General features: G+C 43.5%; 1 protein-coding gene across 1 annotated transcript in view; it reads right to left on the bottom strand.

Annotated features, from left to right (window-relative positions):
• LOC122922164 (COBW domain-containing protein 2-like) overlaps nucleotides 1-18,532 on the bottom strand; it is a 102,658-nt gene that overhangs the window by 41,456 nt on the left and 42,670 nt on the right. The window contains exons 6-8 of the mRNA XM_044272675.1: nucleotides 7,427-7,486; nucleotides 4,284-4,321; nucleotides 547-593 (exon numbers count right to left, since the gene is read on the bottom strand). Coding sequence (XP_044128610.1) covers nucleotides 547-593; nucleotides 4,284-4,321; nucleotides 7,427-7,486 — 145 coding nt within the window. The remainder of the gene's footprint in view (nucleotides 1-546; nucleotides 594-4,283; nucleotides 4,322-7,426; nucleotides 7,487-18,532) is intronic.

Genomic DNA, 18,532 nt, shown 5'->3' with positions numbered 1-18,532 from the left:
CTTTGACGTCTATAGGAGTTATGGAAAGAGCCAAGCAAGCAGCAATCAGTTATTTCCTTAAATGGGTATTCTCGTTAGTTATCCCCTATCCACTGGTCCTGTGTCCCCCATTTAAATGGAGCGATGGTCGAGCATAAGCACCACTGCTCCACTCAAAATCTATAGGAGTGCTGAAGATAGCAAAGTACTGTACTTGGTTATCTCCGGCAGTCGCATAGAGATTAATGGAGAGGAAGTGTGCATGCTTAACCAGTCACTTCATCCATCTGGGGGCACAGGATCACTTTTCTCATGATCAGTAGGGGTCCTAGCGGTTGGACTTCCACCGATCTAACTTATTCCCATCCAGTGCATAACCTGTTCTATCCAGAATACCCTTTTAGCTTCCATAGACTTCAATGGAGAGTGTCGTGCACAAGCATGGCCACTTCTCCACTGAGCTCATTGGAGAATACGTCGGCCTGAAATGTTGCTAAAACTGGACCCCTATCCTGACAATGCAGTTTTATCATGTACAGCAAGATGTTAAAGCAGATATTCACTTACCTAGCAGCTTCATTTATAAGACCCTCTGGTTTCTCTTCCAGTAGGTGCTTTAAAATAATTTAAAGAGACAGTGTCTGAATTTACAATCACAAATGTTTTCTAGAGCAGCATAAACTACTATCACACATATAAGAGGTAGAATGCCCATGAACACCATATTAACCAAATCGAGTGTTACTGTAACTTTTCTGCTTCATTGGGGCACAGCTATGATCTGTGAATACTGCTTAGCTCCATTGCAATATTAGTTACCATGAAAATGTGGAGCAATCTGAAAAGATCCTGTCTGAGAATAAGCTGTCTGTCTCTCTTTCATGCTTTACACTGCAGCAGTGTGTGCTTAGATTGGCTGTTGTGTATGAACATAAAACCAGGACAAGCTCACTAATGCCTGATGAGATGATTTCAACTACAATAAAGATAGAATGATTGTAAAGTACAGACAGCTGGCTGTGCCGCAGGCTGATAGCTGTAGGCAGTCTTTGCATGCTGGGAGTTGTAGTTTTGCAACAGCTGGAGAGCCGAGGTTGGCCATGCCTGCTCTAGTAAACTAGCCAAAAATAAATAAAAATATGAGTTATCCTTTAATAGATGCTTTGTAACCTTTTGCAGCCTGATGAGCATCAACAACTCTTCTTCTGATGTCGCAAATTTCCCTTGTTTGTGCCACGATTCACTTCCCCAAACATGTCTTGTGAAGATCAGCCTTTGATAGATCCCTGTTCTTTAGATAAAACAGGTCGCCCACTCACAACGGATTGTTATGCTATTGATTGAAAACACCCGACTCCAATTTCACCTTCAAATGATCTGCTAATCCTAAAGGTTCACATACTTTTGCCCCTTACAAATACATGATAGTGGATCATTTTTCTTAATAAATAAATGACTAAGTCTAATATTTTTAACTCATTTGTTATCTTTAACTACTTTTAGGATTGTGTGAAAATCTGATGTAGTTTCAGGTCAAATTTATGCAGAAATATAGAACATTCTGATGGCTTCAAGCACCACAGTATGTATGCTAATATATCCGAGATTACAACACGGGAGTGCCGATGTACAGCATGTACTATATAGAAAATATTTGCATGCATATACACCTTCTAATATACCGTAGTTAGCTCCTCAACAGTTTCTTTGTGTAAAACTGGTCCCAATGAATAGCATTTACCCATCAACAAAAGAAAATAAAAGATATGTTAATTCTGCACATGTCAGCTCCAGTAAGAAGACAACTGTCATGTTGTGTTGTCCAATCATTTGTCCATGATGAAAAAATAAATATTTCAGATCCGTGGGTGACAGTCTCATTAGAGTGATCGCCCATGATATCAATTACCACTTCAGTTTCAATTTGGCTATGTGGTGATATAGCGATGTCTCCCGGAGCGCCCTGTGGTGAGCCAGGTCTGTGAAGCATGACACTCTCTAAATTGCTCCGTATTGTTCTACTGTCACTGCTTGTATTGGCTTGAGAGAAATCCAGCGCTATTCAGCTATGGAGGTCAAGGCGTGCAGCCAAAGGAATTGAACAAGCTAGCAAATCTACTGCGGGAAAGTGGAAAGTTACTTCTCTCTACGGCAGCTGAGCTCTGAGGAGTTCTCTTCCGATGACAGAATTCCAATTTAGTCATGATTGAGAGTTATAGGATCTGATGGGTTTTAAGAGGCTCACAAGGGTGGTCAACTTTTAAGACTTTGCTATCAGTATTGTTTTCCCACCTTGGGATTAACCGCTCAGGAACCTTATGAAGAATACATATAATAAATACAATAACTAATATATATAACTAAAAAAAAAAAAAAGACTTCACTAATGGGAACATTCCATGTCATAACCTTCAGGACACTTTCATTCTGGATGAGGTTAAATGTAATTTTAATTTAAAAGAACACTAATGGGGTCATTTATCAACACCGGTGAAAAGTAGAACTGGTTTAGTTGCCCATAGCAACCAATCAGATTCCACCTTTCATTTTTCACAGCTCCTTTATAAAATGAAAGGTGTAATCTGATTGGTTGCTATGGGCAACTAAGCCAGATCTACTTTACACCAGTTTGATAAATGACCCCATAAATCTAGAAATAACTACTAAACATAAACAAATATGGCTGCTTCCCATTGTCTGCCTGTTAGGGTGAGGCCTAAAGGGGTTGTGCCACGAATAATATTCTACAGTTTTCAACCCAGCAACTGGATCTGAATACTTTAGTAATTACATGTAATTAAAAATTTTGTAGTCACCGAGTTATTCAATGAATTCCATTTATATAGCGCCACCTGCTGTTTGTGCTTTGTCTAATTTCGCTGCTCACATTTTTTTTTGTTTTTGGGCTACTTAAAATCCTTATACTGCCATTTTACAATATATAATGCTCTTACCCTTTTTCGTTCTGTAGTTTCTTTAAAAACGGCACTTTTATAATATGTAAATTACCTCTCTACCAGCAAATAGGGCGGCTACTTGCTGGTAGCCGCCGCATCCTCCTTTAAAAAAAACGCCCCCTCCTCCTGTTGATCGACAGGGCCAGCGAGCGCTCTCGTCCTCTGGCTAGCCCTGTCTGCGTTCTAAATCTCGCACCTGCGCCGTACCGGTCTTCAGTCGGCGCAGGCGCACTGAGAGGAGGACGCTGGCTCGGCCGCTCCTTCCTCAGTGCGCCGGGTGTAGATGTGACGTCATCGGCGCATTGAGGAAGGAGCGGCCGAGCGAGCGTCCTCCTCTCAGCGCGCCTGCACCGACTGAAGACCGGTACGGCGCAGGCGCGAGATTTAGAATGCAGACAGGGCCAGCCAGAGGACGAGAGCTCTCGCTGGCCCTGTCAATCAACAGGAGGAGGGGCGCTTTTTTGAAAGGAGGATGCGGCTGCTACCAGCAAGTAACCGCCCTACTTGCTGGTAGACAGGTAATTTACATATTATAAAAGTGCGGTTTTTAAAGAAACTACAGAACGAAAAAGGGTAAGAGCACTATATATTGAAAAATCGCAGTATAAGGATTTTAAGTAGCCCAAAAACGAAAAATGACTTTTGGGGGGTGACAGAAGCCTTTTAAGCTGGCAGTTATGGGGGGCGTACCCCATCTCAGAGGGCGTGTTCTGTCTGCGGCAGTTGAAGGATGGAACTAAGCATGTGTTTCCATCTCAGTGAGCAGCGAAATTAGACAAAGCACAAACAGCAGGTGGCGCTATATAAATGGAATTCATTGAATAACTCGGTGACTACAAAATTTTTAATTACATGTAATTACTAAAGTATTCAGATCCAGTTGCTGGGTTGAAAACTGTAGAATATTATTCGTCAAACACATCGCATTGAGAAGTGAAGGGAGAAAGGGTTGAGATATTATTTTGTGTTCTTTTTCGTGTTTAGTGTTCCTTTGACTTAATTTTTTTTTGTCTTACGCATTCTACTCCCTGTGTAGAGACCTCTCCCTCTAGTTTCTAGGACAGGAAGTAGGTATAGCTGCCTCTTCCTGTCAGACATCTTAGGCTGGGTTCACATTATGTTTTTGTCCTAATGTTTAACATATCTGTTGGGGGGGGGATTCAAAAGCGTAGCACACTACACTTTTCCATCCCGCAGAAATTGGATACACCAACAGATTTTTTTAAATAATGGAACTCCAATGTTCCATTTAACGTATACTTTTTATACATTAAAAGGAAGACAAAAACGTGATGTTAACCCATTATCACTATAGCTGTATAAATTATAGCCTATAAGGTTACTTACCTGCAGGGCATATTTGGCATCCACCACCGACACAATGCCTGTAGAAAGTATACAGGTATTTAGACTGGAAAACAGTTTTGTAGCCTGATATGGTTTTGATTCAATAAGGCCTCATGCACACAACTGTTCAGTTTTTTGCGGTCCGCAAACCGCGGATCCACAAAAAACGGAAGCCGCAATTTGCGGAACGGACGGCCCATTGTAGAAATGCCTATTCTTATCCGCAAAACGGACAAGAATAGGACATGCTATATTTTTTTTGCGGGGCCACGGAACGGAGCAAAGGACTGCGGCTTGGATGCGGACCCTAAAAACGGTTGTGTGCATGAGGCCTAAGCCTGTTCACACTAGGTTATGGCTCCCATTTTTAGAGGATCCACTGACAGCACAGCATACCATGAAAGAACATCCGCAAGGATATGCAAATTTGGACAGAGTTGTATTCTGTAGATATTTTACAAGATTACCATAATTATGTACCGTATGTTGTGTCATGTACAGGCGAAACTCGAAAAATTTGAATATTGCGCAAAGTTCATTTATTTCATTAATGCAACTTAAAAGGTGAAACTAACATATGAGACTCATTACATGCAAAGCGAGATATTCCAAGCCTTTATTTGGTATAATTTGGATAATTATGGCTTACAGCTTATGAAACCCCAAAGTCTCGATTTTGAGGTACCCTTTGCTCAGGGGGTATGGACTAATTAGCTGACTAGAGTGTGACACTTTGAGCCTAGAATATTGGACCTTTTCACAATATTCTAATTTTAAGCTGCATTAATGCAATTTTTTTTTACATTGCATTACTGAAATAAATGGACTTTTGCACAATATTCAAATTTTCTGAGTTTCACCTGTATTAGACTGGAAACCTCAATTTATTCTTAAAGGGGTTGTGCCCAAAAAAATATTCTACATTTTACTAATCCGCACCTGGATCTGAATACTTTTGTAATTGCATGTAATAAAAAAAGAAAAATTGTATAGTCACTATATAATAGTGTAGAGTTATTCAGTAAAATATATCTGTATAGCATCACCTGTTTTTTGCTCTCATCTTTTTCCTTATCCACCTAACCAAAGTGGTCGCACACACAACTGCCACCAGCCATATGTTCTGTCAGAAGCTGTGGCAGTTACAGGATAAGGCTACATGCACATGAACGTATTTTGTTTCCATGTCCGTTCTGTTTTTTTTGCGGATAGGATGCGGACCCATTCATTTCAACGGGTCAGTGCTGTGTGCTGTCCGCATCCGTATGTCCGTTCCGTAGCCCCGCAAAAAAAAATTAATAGAACATGTCCTATTCTTGTCCAGTTTAGGCATTGTTACAATGGATCCGCAAAAAAAACAACAAAAAAAACGGATTGCATATTGATGGCATCCGTTTTTTTTTGCGGATCCGCAATTTGCGGACAGCAGAACACATACGGTCGTGTGCATGTAGCCTAAGTGCTACAGCAGAAAGGGCACATCCCCGGAGAAATGCCCCCCTTCCCCCTTGAACTGCCAGCCTGAAATTAATCTAGCAGAACAATTGGAGCAGTGAACGTGGAGACCTCTGGATCCATGTGAGGTACAGGACTGGTTCTAGCTTTCTTAGAAAGAGACTGTCATGCACTATAAGAATCCATTTTACATCAATCGTTGCATAAACCCTTTAATGGAATAGGAGTCATTTCAGCCCACTAATTTCGATCAGGGTTTTATATTGACACTGGCACTGGTATCGTAGGATTACATTGTAAGGGCCCATTCACGTAAGTCCAGCCCTAAAGTTCTTTCCTATTCGTCCGGTACAAAAAAAAAAAAGCGGGATGGAAACTAATCACAAAATTAATCCTATAGTTTGCCAAGCCAGACAGAAACATTGCGTGCCATATTTCTCAGTTGCATACAGCTCATCAGGCTACTCAATGAACTGTGCTATATTAAAAAGTAATGCATACCTTTCATTTTCTACATTAAACATCATGACTACATTAGGGCTCAGTGGAACCACATAGAAATTTTAATTTATAGAGAACTCAATGGTGAGAGTCCATGCATTATGACCCTAATGGCAACTATAGCTGTTGGCGAGATCACAGTGCATGGACATGTCCCTATGAGATGTCAAAAGTTCTCCATAGCTACTGGTAAAATACCACTACTTCTAAGGAGTTTTCTGGGAGGAAAATATTGATGACCTATCCTCAGGCTAGTGGGTCCAACTCTAGGCACCCCCTGACAATCAGCTGTTTGAAAAAGCCACGGTGTGAGAGCTGCGGACTCCTCAGAGAATACACAGCACAGCTCCATACATCATACAGTGACTGTGCTTGGTATTGCAGGCAAGACCCATTCACTTTAATATAGGCTCAGTGACCAATGAATGTGACGTCACTGGCCTAGGAAGAGGCCTCACTGAAGCACCGCAGCCTCTTTAAACAGATGGTCAGTGGGCGTGTCAGGAGTTGGGAACCCACCGATCTGATATGGATGAAATGTCCTTTTTTTATAATTATAACACTGTACTAACAGTACTAAATTCCAGGCTTGCTGCTGCTGACCTCGAAGTCATACAATTGTGGACCATTGTTAGGTCTCATGCACATGCCTGTGTGTATTTTGCGGATCTGCAAAATACGGATACTGTCCATGTTGCATATTTTTGCGGACCCATTGAGTTAAATGGGTCTGTCGTCCATATTTTGTGGCCAAGTATAGGGCATGTTCTATCTTTCTGTGGAACCGACAAACGCAAGGAGACGGGATCGTCTGTATGCTTTCCGCATCCATATGTCCATTCTGCAAAAAGATATAGTGGGTCCGCAAAATGCAGACCACAGACCACTTGAAGTCAATGGGTCTGCAAAAAAATGCAGATGGCACATGGACCACATCCATATTTCACAGAACTGCAGTTTGCGGACAGCAAAACGGAAACGGTTGTGTGCATGAGGCCTTAGAGAAATGAATTCAGTGGTGACTACTACATCTCAGCAATAACCCTTCAAACAGCCCAGATCTCAGCTTCCATGAATACTGTGAGAAAACAACCACTGTATGGTGGAGGATGGAAAATGTAATTACGCAAAAATAAAATTACAAGCACTTCTAAATATAGGTCATGTTCTGACTGCACTGCACTTACCATCTAGATAGATGTCACTTCCCAGCTCAGCATCAACCCAGAACATGGAAGCAACCGCACCTAAGAATAGAAAAAAAACGTAAAGTCAACTGGCACCTGAACCATATTCCTTTTCACTTTTCCACTTATTTGGCTTTCCTATAATATTCTATCTGAATCCCCCCCCCCCCCCCCATGACTAATTGTTTAGCCTCTGTCGCATTTGCGTTATGCTTGGCACATGAGTACCAATGCCCTGACCTACACAACTGCGTCTTATAAAGTTGCATCTATCGCCCACAAATGCATACCATGTATTATATATTGTTTTAAAAGAGTGAGGCAATCAACTACACCAGGCATGTCCAAACTGCGTCCCTCCAGCTGTTGCAAAACTACAACTCCCAGCATGCCCTAATAGCTGTAAGCTATCCAGGCATGCTGGGAGTTGTAGTTTTGCAACAGCTGGAGGGCCACAGTTTGGACATGCCTGAACTACACTTTTCAATACAAATAAAAAAAGTGGGAAAAAAGTGGGGGGAAAAAACAAAAAAACAAACAAAAAAAAAAAACACGTGCACCACCCAAACATATACCCAAAAAGGCTGTTTTGGCATACACAGGGACAACTGGAGACTATGAATGCGCTCATACAAATACGCTGAAAATGCACAGTCTTCTACTGATTGTTAAATTTGTTTTAGAGATCATTTCCCTCATCGCACATGTTCTGGCATAGTAGGACCCCAGGAGCACCATGTCCTTTCACCTTAACACTCTATGTTCCTTATGTCTGCAAAATGAGGTCAATGCTCATGGATTCTCACCAATGATGTGGCCTGATACTTAATGAAGGCCCGTCATCTCTCCTGACATGCCTGCTTTAGTAAATCCTTGTATTTCCCATAATATAGCATTTCTGAAGCATCTTTTCTTAGAACTCTGTATTGTGCTGGTTCTCGGTTACTCCACCTAGAATAAACTGACAATTGGGCGTTACCGGCTAGGGAGTGTCACCGCACATGACTGGACAGTGCGAGTGTCACACTGTGCAGGGACACGTCCTGTGACAAGGGAATTATAAGAAAAGATGATTCTGAACCGTTATTTCAGTGCGAATATTAGGAGAGGCGACAGGTTCCGTCTGCAATTTCTACCTCCTGCTTCTTGAAATTGAAGCACATGCTCAGTTCTTTTAATTGCCACCAGCTCCAGCAGACAGGACACGTCCTCTGAGAAAGGACACACTCCCTGAGCTGCCAATGAATGGGGAGATCTCTGGTTCCATGGGAGGTACAGGGCTGGTTCTAGAGGCTGTCATCTACTAGATTATGTAGAATTGTCATTTTTACACAATTATAGGATAACCTCTTTAAGCCATACTTTTGGAACATTTTATTATCTCCCCTATGTCTGTAACCGTCTGGTATTTTTCTACCTATTTTCTGCTATGTTCATGTTTAGCAAGGACCATAGAACTTTACTCTACATACATTTCCAAAGCCAACCATCATAGACGGCATTTTACCTGGGGAGCCCTATGTATCTGATACACTCTAAGCTCGGAGTGACAGGGGCCTCTTTAGGACTCTTGTAAGTAATAAAACTCTGCCATCTATATTTCAATAACTTGCTATAAGATGTCGCTCTGCAGAAACATCACTGGGAGAGGACGGCTGACAGCACAGATAGCTAAAGCGCTCTCTGAAAAGAATCACAAGAACGTGAATGACAGGCCTGTCCAAACAGATGAGAGGCGATGGGAAGGGGCCTCGCTGCGGTGTCTGGAGCCGTCTTCCTGACATGATCACATGTGCTCCTCCGACCATCACTTTGTGTCAACATTGCAATACCTGTCATCTGCTCCAGCAGCTTCCTGCAAGGGCCACCCAACCTGACCGTGTCCTGATACCAATTGATTTCTCGCCCAAAAAGCTTAATTGTTTTCCAATTCGGCTGAAATGGACCTTACAAGTAACGAGGGCCAAATCAATGTCCTTTCCTTTAAAAGGGATTACTGTAGCATGACAATTATTAGGCTGGGAACCTGCATGTCAGTGATCAGAATGCAAAATAACAGAAGTGCCAATGGGGATTGATCCCTAGTGACAAGAGGACGGCCAGCTCCTCAATGGGAAGGACAAATATCACCATAAAGGTACAATTAAAGAAGACCTGTCACCACTCCAGACAAGTCTGTATTAATCGCTTCATGCATACCCCATGTAATAACAATTCTGGAGCATCTGTTCTTATGGCTCTATGTTGTGCCATTTCTTTATTATTTCTATTAGAAGTTATGAATGAATTGCTAGCAGTCTGCAGTAAGGGTACAGAGGGGTGGTAACCAGTTGGGGGGGTGTCCCTGCACAGTCTGAAAATGTCAGCACTGATAGGAGGGAGAGAGCGAGTCTCTCCCCCCCCCCAACTGGTTACCCCCCTCAGTACCCTTACTGAAGGCTAATAATTCAGTCATAACTTCTAGTAGAAATAACAGAGGAATAGCACAGCATACAGACACAATAACAGATGTTCCAGAATTGTTATTACATTGGGAATGCATGAAGCGATTACTACAGACTTGTCAGGAGCGGTGACAGGTCCTCTTTAAAGTCCAGTCTCACCAATCTGCACAGTGAAGGGATGACGCACGTTACTATCAATTACTGCAAAAAGGGGGAAAGTCGTAATGAAGTGACAGCGGACGTATTTCCTTATGAAGATTTTTTACCCTATAACAGTGAAGATCATTATTCTAAACCAATGCCGATATTAATACATTCTGCCACTGGACAATTATCACTTCAGCATCCTATGACTGGGCTGACACAAGCAGCGATTTCTGAAATAAACATGCATGCTTGGCCAATGGGATATGCTGATTTAAAGGGAACCTGTCACGTTGATCATGGCATTTGAGCTGCAGGCAGCATGTTATAGAGCAGGGGGAGCGGAGCAGATTGATATGTAGTCTTATGGGAAAAGATTCAGTAACAATTGTATTTTATACATTTCAATTCCTCCTCATTCTGGTCTTTGAAGTCAATGACAGCTGTCTCTGTATACACAGTCATAGAGGGAAGGCTGTCAGTCACTGATAGGACCGCCTCCTTAACTTCAAAAGCTTAACCCCTTAAGGACACGACCATATTTCACCTTAAAGGGATTCTGTCATCAGATTTAACCCCTCTAACCTAAACAAATGTCCAGACTAATAAGAAGAATCCCAAGCTGGCCTAAGAATCCCAAGCTGGCCATGCGTGACATCCGCTCCGTGAATGACAGCCAAGACCCGATGCAGACTGCAGAGGCACGGAGCATTAACATGACTGATAATGCTCCGTGCCTCTCTGCGATCTCATTACTACAAAATCACGGTGACAACTTTATCTCACTGTGATTTCGTAGCAAAGAGGTCACAGAGAGGCACGGAGCATTATCAGTCATGTTAATGCTCCGTGCCTCTGCAGTCTGCATCGGGTCTTGGCACTCTTTCACGGAGCGGATGTCACGCACGGCATCCGCTCGTGTGAAACAGCCCTAAACCTCACTGTGGCTCTATTTGCCCAAAAAAATGGTTTTTATAACCTGTCAATCACTTGCTGGGCACCGGCCGCACCCCTCGCCGTCCGGGGCCCAGCGCCTCCTTCCCCGTCTTCAGCGCCGCCTTCCCTGTCTTCAGCGCCGCCTTCTACAGCTCAGCGCCGCCTCAGCAATCAGGCCGGCGCATACACACTTCGCTCAACGAAGCCAGGAGTCCGCACGGGCTCATCAGGCTGAGCCTAGTGCGCAGGTGCGGGATCTGGCAAAGGGACTGGGAGGATTACGGAGGCGGCGCTGAGCTGTAAAAGGCGGCACTGAAGACAGGGAAGGCGGTGCTGAAGACAGGGAAGGCAACGCTGGGCACCAGGCGGTGAGGGGTGCGGCCGGGCACCCTGTATTAACGGACCACCCCTTAGGCACCTTAAGTAAGTGATTGACAGATTCTAAAAAACAGTTTTTTGGGCAAATAGAGCCACAGTGAGGTTTAAAAAGGCCAGCTTAGGATTCTTCTTATTAATCTGGACATGAGCATATGTTTAGGTTAGAGGGGTTAAATCTGATGACAGAATCCCTTTAAGGGCCAGGCCATTTTTTGCAAATCTGACCAGTGTCACTTTATGTGGTAATAACTTTAAAACGCTTTGACTTATCCAGGCCATTCTGAGAATTTATTTTCATCACATATTGTATTTCATGACACTGGTAAAATGGAGTAAAAAAAAATAATCATTTTTATATATGAAAAAAAAAAAAAACACCAAAAAAATTTGCAAATTTCCAAGTTTAAATTTCTCTACTTCTCTAATACATAGTAATAACTACAAAAATAGTAATTACTTTACATTCCCCATATGTCTACTTCATGTCTGGATCATTTTGGGAATGACAACAATTTTTGGGGATGTTACAAGGCTTAGAAGTTTAGAAGCAAATCGTGAAATTTTACAGAAATTTTCAAAAAAACACCCTTTTTAAAAGAACCAGTTCAGGTCTGAAGTCACTTTGTGAGGCTTACATAATAGAAACCACCCAAAAATGACCCCATTCTAGAAACTACACCCCTCAAGGTATTCAAAACTGATTTTACAAACGTCGTTAACCCTTTAGGTCAGGCAAGCTCAACCTGCGGCCCTCCAGCTGTTGCAAAACTACAACTCCCAGCATGCCCGAACAGCCTACAGCTATCAGCCTACAACAGGGCATTGTGGGAGTTGTAGTTTAACAACAGCTGGAGGGCTGCAGGTTGAGCATGCCTGCTTTAGGTGTTCCACAAGAGTAAATGGCAAATGGAGATAAAATTAGCGAATTTCTATTTTTGGGCAAATTTTCCATTTTAATCAATTTTTCTCCAATAGCAAAGCAAGGGTTAACAGCCAAACAAAGCGCTATATTTATTGCCCTAATTCCGTCATTTGCAGAAACACCCCATATGTGGACGTAAACTACTGTACGGGCACACAGCGGGGCGTAGAGGGAAAGGTGCGCTGTGTGGTTTTTGGAAGCCAGATTTTGCTTGACTGGTTTATTTACACCATGTCCCATTTGAAGCCCCCCTGATGCACCCCTTGAGTAGAAACTCCATAAAAGTGACCCAATTTTGGAAACTACGGGATAAGGTGGCAGTTTTGTTGGGACTATTTTTAGGGTACATATGATTTTTGGTTGCTCTATATTACATTTTTGTGAGGCAAGGTTACCAAAAATAGAAATTCTGAAATTTCATCTCAATTTGCCACAAACTGTTGAGGAACACCTAAAGGGTTAATACAGTTTGTAAAATCAGTTTTGAATACCTTGAGGGGTGTAGTTTCTTAGATGGTGTCACTTTTATGGAGTTTCTACTCTAGTGGTGCATCAGGGGTTCTTCAAATGGAACATGGTGCCCAAAAAAAGACCATCAAAATCTGCCTTCCAAAAACCATCATGGCGCTCCTTTCCTTGTGCGCCCTGCCGTTTGGTCATACAGCAGTTTACGACCACATATGCAGTGTTTCTGTAAACTGCAGAATCAGGGTAATAAATATAAAGTTTTGTTTGGCTGTTAACCCTTGCTTTGTTACTGGAAAAAAACGGTTAAAGGAAAATTTGCCAAAAAATAGCTTTTTTGGCACCGTTTGAATTTTTTTTTTTTTACCGTGTTCATCTGAGGGGTTAGGTCATGGGGTATTTTTATAGAGCAGATTCTTACGGACGCAGCGATACCTAATATGTCTACTTTCTTTTATTTATTTAAGTTTTACACTATATTATCATTTTATAAACAAAAAAAAATAACAAAAAAACATTTTAGTATCTCCATAATCCAAGAGTCATTTTTTTGTTTTTAGCCGATTATCTTAGGTAGGGGCTCATTTTTTGCGGGATGAGAGGATGGTTTTATTGGCACTATTTTGGGGGGCATATGACTTTTTGATCGCTTGCTATTACAATTTTTGTGATGTAATACCTTTTTTTGCACAGTTTTTATTTTATTTTTTTGACCGTGTTCATCTGAGGGGTTAGGTCAGGCATGCTCAACCTGCGGCTCTCCAGCTGTTGCAGAACTACAACTCCCAGCATGCCCAAACAGCTTACAGCTATCAACCTACAGCAGGGCATGGTGGGATTTGTAGTTTTACAACAGCTGGAGGGCCGCAAGTTGAGCATGCCTGGGTTAGGTCATGGGGTATTTTTATAGAGCAGATTCTTATGGACGCGGCGATACCTAATAGGTCTATATTTATGTTTTACACAATATTATCTTTTTACAAACAATTTTTTTTATTTTTTTATTATCTCCATAGTCTAAGTCAGCTTTTTTTTTGAGTTTTTAGTCGATAATCTTAGGTAGGGGGCTCATTTTTTGCAGGATGAGAGGACGGTTTTATTGCCACTATTTTGGGGGGCATATGACTTTTTGATCGCTTGCTATTACAATTTTTGTGATGTAAGGTGACAAAACAATAGCTGTTTTGGAACAGTTTTTATTTTATTTTTTTTGACTGTGTTCATCTGAGGGGTTAGGTCATGGGGTATTTTTATAGAGCAGATTCTTATGGACGTGGCAATACCGAATACATTTTTTTAATTTATTTTAGTTTTACAAAATAATATCTTAAAAAAAAAAAAAACATTTTTAGTTTTAGTGTCTCAAGTCTGAGAACCATTGTTTTTTTCCAATTCTCAGTGGCTAAATTGGGGAAGGGGAATATAAATTTAGTACTCCATGGAAGTGTGGAACTCCCTGACGCTGGGTTCAGACCTGAGCGTACTTGAACGTACACTCTGTATGCGTGATTGTACGGGCGTTTGCAATCGCGCATACAAAGACAAGCGAACGCCCATTGTCGCGCGTTCCCGCTGAAGTCTACGTACGGGAACGCGCGACAAGACGCCCCAAAGAAGCTCATGTACTTCTTGGGGCGTCGGGCGTTTTACAGCGCGATCGTACGCGCTGTAAAACGCTCAGGTGAGAACCATTCCCAAAGGGAATCATTGGTTCTTGCCTGTTGAGCGTTTTACAGCGCGTAGGAACGCTCAGATCTGAACCCAGCCTGAAGCAACAGTCAATGCAGAGTCCCGGATGATCGGGGCACGTGTCACACTGAGTAGTGGCGTCCTTCCGTATCCCCCTCCTGTGACACACACTGTACTTTTTGGGGGTCCGTCCCTTCTTTCCAGTATGGGGGACCACACCTGGAAAGTGTTGGCCAGGGACGATCCAGGCGCCTCCAGTTCCCGAAGTACTCCGGCCTGCTCTTTCCCGGTCAGAAAAGATCAGGGCCTTGAGGACTGCCTCATAGAACTGAAGGAATGTCCCTGTGTTGCCAGCACTCCGAGACAGCACAAAAGAGTTGTACAAAGCAACCTGTATCAAGTAGACCGCAACTTTTTTGTACCATGCCCGGGTTTTGTGCATGGCGTTATATGGCTTGAGGACTTGATCAGAGAGATCAACTTCTCCCATATACAGATTGTAGTCGACGATACAATCAGGCTTGAGGACCATTGCGGCGGTACCTCGAACAGAGACAGGGGTGATGCTGTTACCGTGGAAGGTGGACAGTACAAGCACATCCCTCTTGTCCTTATATCTGACCAGCAACAGGTTTCCACTGGTAAGGGCACGGGTCGCACCCCTGGGGATAGGTACCTGGAGAGGGTGGGCAGGGAGGCCGCATTGATTTTTCCGCACAGTCCCACGGACGTGGATCTGGCGGCAAGGGACTGGAACAATATACTAGTATAAAAGTTATCCACGTACAGGTGGTAATCCTTATCTAGCAGTGGGTGCATAAGGTCCCACACAAGTTTCCCGGTAACACCCAGAGTGTGGGGACATCCTGGGGGTTCAATACGGGACTCTCGCCCCTCGTACACACAAAACTTGTAAGTGTACCCTGAGGCGCCATACCTCGCCCACTTAGAGGGAACATACTGGCAGAAAATGAGTCTCCCCTTGAACGCAATGAGAGACTCATCAACCGCAACCTCCCTTCCAGGTACATAGTGTAATAGTAATATTTATAGTAGAAATCCGCTCGCATCAGACTTTGTGTAAGGAAAGATAAATCTCTTCATCAAGACTCAGGTGTTTTCACGTTCAGTTCTGCTGAGCACTGCCTTGCTCCTGTCCAGTCTGTTCACTTTTAATTCTTACTCACAAAAGGTGTAACAATAGAAAAGGGGCTGGCCCATCACCCGACTACTTACTTCATGTAACAAGGATGCAGGAAGTGATGACATACAGGAAGTGATGACATAGGAAGATAAGCATTTAGAATACCATAGCCAGCTAACAAACACATGTATACTATAACCTCCCATTACCACTGGAGTTAATTTTATCCAGCCTTGCTCAGTGATCAATGCCAAATAAAGTTACTATGATCCTCATACATGTTTATTTACAGGACAACGTCATTACCTCCAGCGGCTGATCATGCGCACTAGAGACAACAAACGCAAATGCATCCACGCCAAGCCAATAAATCCACGTCTTGCGCGTGGGCCCTAGCCGGCGTCCATACATCAGCCAAGAAAACACTGCTCTGCTGAACACATCAGTCTCCCCCGGCCCACAACCCAGTGCATAGCACATTGGACCATTTGCCGACGGAGACCTCTGCGCCCAGCAGTCTCCACATACACAGGAAGATATCCACTCCAATGGTTTACCCTCACACTGATATACATGATGACAATACACAATATATTAGAAACACATCCTAATAAAATTTCCACAACAATAGGCCCCAAAAGTGATCAATGACCAGCCTGATTTTGTACAGGCGGTCATAGGCAGGATCACCTTGGGGGGGACATGCTGCATTATCTGAATAATGCAGGCATTTCCAGATGGCCTCAAACGTGTCATGGCCATACTGTAAAGTGGGGTCTTGTAGAGGACGTCCCCACTCCAGTAATGCCTGACACTAGTTTTTTTTTTTACTAGGCCCATGTGCAGCACAAGGCCCTAAAACGTCTTCATCTCGGCTGCACTGACCGGCGTCCAGCCACCGGTCCTAGCCAAAAAGGAGCCCGGGTGTTGAGCAACGAACTGTTGGGCATACAGGTTCGTCTGCTCCACCATCAGATTTACCAAGTGATCACTGAAAAAAAAGACTAAAATAGTCATATTCAGTGAAGCCCACTGGGCGAATCTTGATTCCTGGTTGGCCAACAAAATCAGGAATCGCAGGCTTAAAATGCTCTGGGCTACACCATGCAAGTTCACCGGTAGGGGGCTCTGGTGGACTTAACTGGTAGGCGGGAAAACTAGTACGAGCCCCAGAGCTTCTCGTACTAGTGTGGGCCACAGGGTCCCTAGCATGGAGGTCCCATTGCTCCGCCTAGCGGCGTCTCTGCCGCCTTGGGGGCTCATGATCATCGCTAGATGATGAGGACGCGGATGACAAAGGGAAAGTGGAGTCAACCTCATCCTCACTGGGACTCTCGGACTCGGAGGCAAGCAGAGCGTATGCCTCCTCGGCCGAGAACATCGGGCGGGCCATAGGGGAGTGTGTGTGTGTGTGTGTGTGTGTGTGGAAATCTTTATTTGGTGTGCGTGTGTGTGGGGGCACGGGTGTTCACGTACTTACCCTAAACCTAACGGAAAAAAATAAAAAAAATTAATTAATTAAAAAAAAGGGGGGAAAAAATTGAAAAAATAAAATAATTCAAACTCACTGATCAGCCGTGGGGTGTGCGATGCGCTAACAGTGGCCGGACGCTAAGAGTGCAGAGAAAAGGAAAAAAAAAAAAAAAACTGCTTGCGCCCAAAAAAAAAAGTTGTGGCCCCAGACACCCGATTTAGGGTGATGGAACCCAAAACTTTTTTTTTTTTTTTTAACTTTTAAACTTTTTTTTAAACTTTCCCTGAATATCCCTGCCTAACCTAACCTGTCCCTAACCTTTCCCTAAATACCTTTTAGTAAGGTAAAGGGGGTGCTGGCTCTGGAGATCCGTGCAGCTCCTCTCTCCTCGGCTCCCGGACACAGAAAGGAGGAGGAGAGGAGCACTGCAATAATTTGAACTGCCCGTGCCCCTGCTGCCAATCAGAGCCGATCCTGAGAGGTGATGTCACCTCTCAGGATCGCAGGATGGTGATTGGTGGTGTATTATCACACCACCGATCACCATCCTGTTCCAGGTCCCCAGAGACCCGAATAACCCGGAAACGCAGCAAGCCGCAGGTCTGAATTGACCTGCGGTTTGCTGCGATCGCCAACACGGTCACAGGATCCCCCCGCGCATTGTCCCAGGGTGCCTGCTACACAGGAAGTACCAGGACATCAGGGCGTACCTGTACGCCCTGTGTCCTTAAGAGGTTAAAGTATAAAATACAAGTTTTATTGAATCTTTTTCTACAAATCATATCTGCTCAGCTCCTCCTGCTCTATAACATAGTGCCTGCAGCTCAGACACCATGTTCAACGTGACAGGTTCCCTTTAAAGTTTTTTTTCCCCCTAAGGCCCCTTTCACACGGGCAAGATTTTCGCGCAGGTGCAATGCATGAGGTGAACGCATTGCACCCGCACTGAATCCAGACCCATTAATTTCTATGGGGCTGTGTACTTGAGCGGTGATTTTCACACATCACTTATGCGTTGCATGAAAATCGCTGCATGTTCTATATCAGTGATGGCTAACCTTGGCACTCCAGCTGTGGTAAAACTACAACTCCCAAGATGCCCCCCTTGCTTGGCTGCTCTCAGAACTCTATAGAAATAAATGGAGCATGCTGGGAGTCGTAGTTTCACCACAGCTGGAGTGCCAAGGTTAGCCATCACTGTTCTATATTGTGCGTTTTTCACGCAACGCATGCCCCATAGAAGTGAATGGGGCTGCATGAAAATCACAAGCATCCGCAAGCAAGTGCAGATGCGGTGCGATTTTCACGCATGGTTGCTAGGAGACGATCGGGATGGGGACTCGATCATTATTATTTTCCCTTATAACATGGTTATAAGGGGAAATAATAGCATTCCTAATACAGAATATATAGTACAATAGGGCTGGAGGGGTTAAAAAATAATAATAATAATTTAACTCACCTTAATCCACTTGCTCGCGCAGCCTGGCTTCTCTTCTGTCTTCATCTT

The sequence above is a fragment of the Bufo gargarizans genome, chromosome 1 (genome assembly GCF_014858855.1).
Source record: "Bufo gargarizans isolate SCDJY-AF-19 chromosome 1, ASM1485885v1, whole genome shotgun sequence".
NCBI classification, from domain to species: Eukaryota; Metazoa; Chordata; class Amphibia; order Anura; family Bufonidae; genus Bufo; species Bufo gargarizans.
The sequence above is the reverse complement of the archived record's forward strand: the minus strand, read 5'-3'. Positions and strand labels throughout refer to the sequence as shown.